This window comes from Nicotiana sylvestris, chromosome 11, assembly GCF_000393655.2.
Source record: "Nicotiana sylvestris chromosome 11, ASM39365v2, whole genome shotgun sequence".
Taxonomy (NCBI): Eukaryota; Viridiplantae; Streptophyta; class Magnoliopsida; order Solanales; family Solanaceae; genus Nicotiana; species Nicotiana sylvestris.
The window spans coordinates 58,777,643-58,781,087 of record NC_091067.1 but is presented as its reverse complement, the minus strand read 5'-3'; the positions used below and the strand labels follow the sequence as shown (position 1 = coordinate 58,781,087).

Sequence of the window (3,445 nt, the reverse complement as noted above, 5' to 3'; positions counted from 1 at the left end):
GGGAGTGGTTGCACTGAAATGTAAAGTATCTCTGCACAATGGGAGTTTCTGATTTAAAGAAATGCAAAATGCATGTAAGTTGCATGAGCAAAACGTCAAAATATTCAAGATAAAATAAAGAAATAAGGAGCACGCCCAAGAGATACTCTTGACTGCAAAACTAATTGCAGCCGTCGATCGGCAAAATGCCGATGACAAGGTTTGCGACTATCTACTTGTAATCTCAAATATGGCAGAGTGACAGAGGGGAACGCTCCCGTTAGTGAGCGAACATTTTGCTATATACAGGTCTTTGATTGGTAAAGTCGATGGCTCGATTTGTATAGGACGCTCTGATTGATTGAACTGATGATTTGCTATATACATGGCTCCGGTTAGCGTGGCCAGCGGCTCGCTATATACAGTGTGCTCCACTTGGTTGAGTAGACAATTTGCTTTTTACAATATGCTCCGATCGTATCGAAGGCCTAGTTCCAGAATACATGCAAAGGATTTGGAAGTTAGTCTTCAATCATATGGGAACATAATTCAAATAATGAAAAATATATGGTAGTTATGAAAGAGTAGCGGATACGTCATTTCCCAGCGTGCCCCAGCGTTTCCTTATATCTTGACGGTCCTGCATTCAAAGAAAAATTCTTAGCCGGGGGTGTTGGTTTGTGTTGACTGTAGTCCTGGATTCGACTCGGATCTGGTGAGGTTGTGTCATGAAGTTCGGTAGGTGGAATGATAGTTTTTAGAAAAACATTTTTGAAAATCATCCATTTTTATGGCAAATGTCGTCATTCCGTATTATGACATGTTTAGAAATTTCTTTAGATGCGAATGTTATTTCTAGAAGACTTTGTCTCAGTAATGTCGATTCTCAGAGGTGTCCCTGATGAGGTAGCTTCTTACCATTGCGATTGCGTCCTAATCTATACGAATGCGTTACAAAGGTTTTCCTAGGGTTATGACCGAACCTTTTCAGGTTTCCTAGGGTTCTGCCACTATTTTCTTCGTGACAGCCTTGTATGTAGAAGCTTCAACCCATTTGGTGAAGTATTCAATGGCTACCAAGATGAAACATTGTCCATTTGATGTGCGGGCTCTATATGTCTGATTACGTCCATGCCCCAAGTAGCGAACGACCAAGTTGAACCCATTACATTTAGCTCATTAGGTGGAACTCGGACAAAATCCCCGTGAATCTGGCGCTAGTGACACTTCTGTACGTAGCGAATGCTATAGCTTTCCATAGTCATCGAAAAGTATCCCGCTCTTAAAATCTTTTAGGCTAAGGTGAAGCCATTCATGTGAGGTCCACATGTCACTGCATGTACTTCTTCAAGAAATTTGGTTGCTTTAACAGCGTCTACACATCTTAATAGATCCAAGTATGTGGTCCTCATATACAGGACTTCCCTGTTAAGGAAAAAGTGATTTGCTAGCCTTTTAAGGGCTCGCTTCTGACCATTGGTGGCATTCTTTGGGTACTCTCTTGTTTCCAGAAACCTTTTGATGTCGTAGTACCACGGCTTACCGTCCGACTCTTCATCTACATGGAAATGCTGATCCCGAAGCTCTATCTTAATAGGATCAATGTAATTCTTATCTGGATGTTGGATCATTGATGACAAGGTTGCGGGAGCATCGAAAAATTCATTGTGGATCCTGGGAATGTGTTTGAATTCCATCTTGGTGAACTGCTTACACAACTTCTTCATGCAATGCAGGTACTGAAGGATCTTGACATTCTTGATAGTCCATTCTCCTTGAAGTTGATGTATCCATAGATCAGAATCTCCTATGACCAGAAGCTCCTTGATATCCATGTCGACTACCACCCTAATCACGAGGATGCATTCTTTATACTTGACCATATTATTGGTGCAAGGGAACCTTATCTTTGCTAATGCCGGAAAATGCTTTCATGATTCTGAGATTAAGACTGCCCAATTTCCCACTCCCCTTGAAATTTTGTAACGAACATTCTCTATCATGGCCCCTGGGTATGACTCTACGATGTCTTCTCCGGCAATCAACACTTTTTCATCCGAAAAGTATGTAATGAGTGGCTGGTAATCCTTGTCCACTGGGTTCTCTGTGAGGTGGTCGGCTAAAGCTTGCCCTTTGATGGCCTTCTGCATTATATATATAATATCGAACTCGCTGTGACGAATTTTCCATTTAGCTAGTTTTCCTGTAGGCATTGGCTTCTGGAAGATGTAACTTGAGCGGGTCGAGCCAGGATATCAAATGTGTGGTGTATACTAACATGTAGTGCCTCAATTTCTGGGCGATCCAAGTCAAAGTGCAACAAGTCCGCTCTATTAGTGTATTTGGATTCACACGGTGTAAACTTCTTGCTCGGATAGTAGATAGCCTGCTCTTTCCTCCCGGTCTCATCGTGTTATCCCAACATGCATCCAAATTCATTGTCCCAGACTAACAAGTATAATAGCAGTGGATTTCTGGGCTCGGGAGGAACCAATACTAGCAGATTCGACAAGTACTCCTTGATCTTGTTGAAAGCTTTCTAACACTATTGTGTCCATTTCGTAGTAGCATCCTTTTTCAGCAACTTGAATATGGGCTCGCAAATTATCGTAGGCTGGGCTATGAATCTGCTTATGTAATTTAATCTGCCAAGGAAACTCATCACGTCATCCTTACTCTTAGGCAGCGGTAGGTATTGAAGGGCTTTGATCTTTGAAGGATCCAATTCTATAATTTCTTGCTCATGATGAAACCTAATAGTTTCCAGGTAGGGACTCCGAATGCACTTTTTGAGGGATTCAACTTCTGACTGTACCTCTACAAACGTTCAAAAAACTTCTTCAGGTCCTCCAAATGCTCTGTACTCTTTCGAGATATGGTGATGATGCCAACCACATATACCTCAATTTCCTTGTGGATCATGTCGTGAAAGAGGGTCGTCATGGTCCTCATATAAGTAGCACCAACGTTCTTGAGGCTGAATAGCATGACTCTATAGCAATGCACTCTTTAAGGCATAGTGAATGATGTTTTCTTTACATGTTCTTCATGGATCAAAATCTGATGGTACCCAGCGGAACAATCCATGAATGACTATAGCTCGTGTTTTGTACAATTACTAATGAGGATATGAATTTTTGGTAAGGGGAAATCATCTTTTGGACTAGCCTTGTTAAGATCTCAATAGTCCACACATATTCTAATCTTCCCATCTTTCTTTGGGGCTAGTGCGATATTCTCTAACCATGTGGGATAATTGGTGACTCTCACCGCATTTGCTTCAATCTTCTTGGTGACTTCTTCTTTTATCGTTAAACTCAAATTAGTCTTGAGCTTTCGGGTTTTTGTTTGACTGGCGGTCTGGCAGGATCGATTGGCAATCGATGCGAAACAATATCAGTACTCAATCTGGGCTTGTCGTCATATGACCATGCGAACATGTCGATGTATTATCAGAGGAGCTCGA

General features: G+C 41.6%; 1 protein-coding gene across 1 annotated transcript; it reads right to left on the bottom strand.

Annotated features, from left to right (window-relative positions):
- Positions 1–1,271: 1,271 nt before the first annotated feature.
- LOC138881078 (uncharacterized) lies at positions 1,272–1,814 on the bottom strand. Its single transcript, XM_070161278.1, has one exon. The coding sequence runs from the start codon at positions 1,812–1,814 to the stop codon at positions 1,272–1,274; it is 543 nt and encodes a 180-aa protein (XP_070017379.1).
- Positions 1,815–3,445: the final 1,631 nt, after the last annotated feature.

Coding starts and splice junctions, on each gene's coding strand:
- LOC138881078 (XM_070161278.1), bottom strand. CDS start 1,814: ATGGATATCAAGGAGCTTCTGGTCATAGGAGATTCTGATCTATGGATA.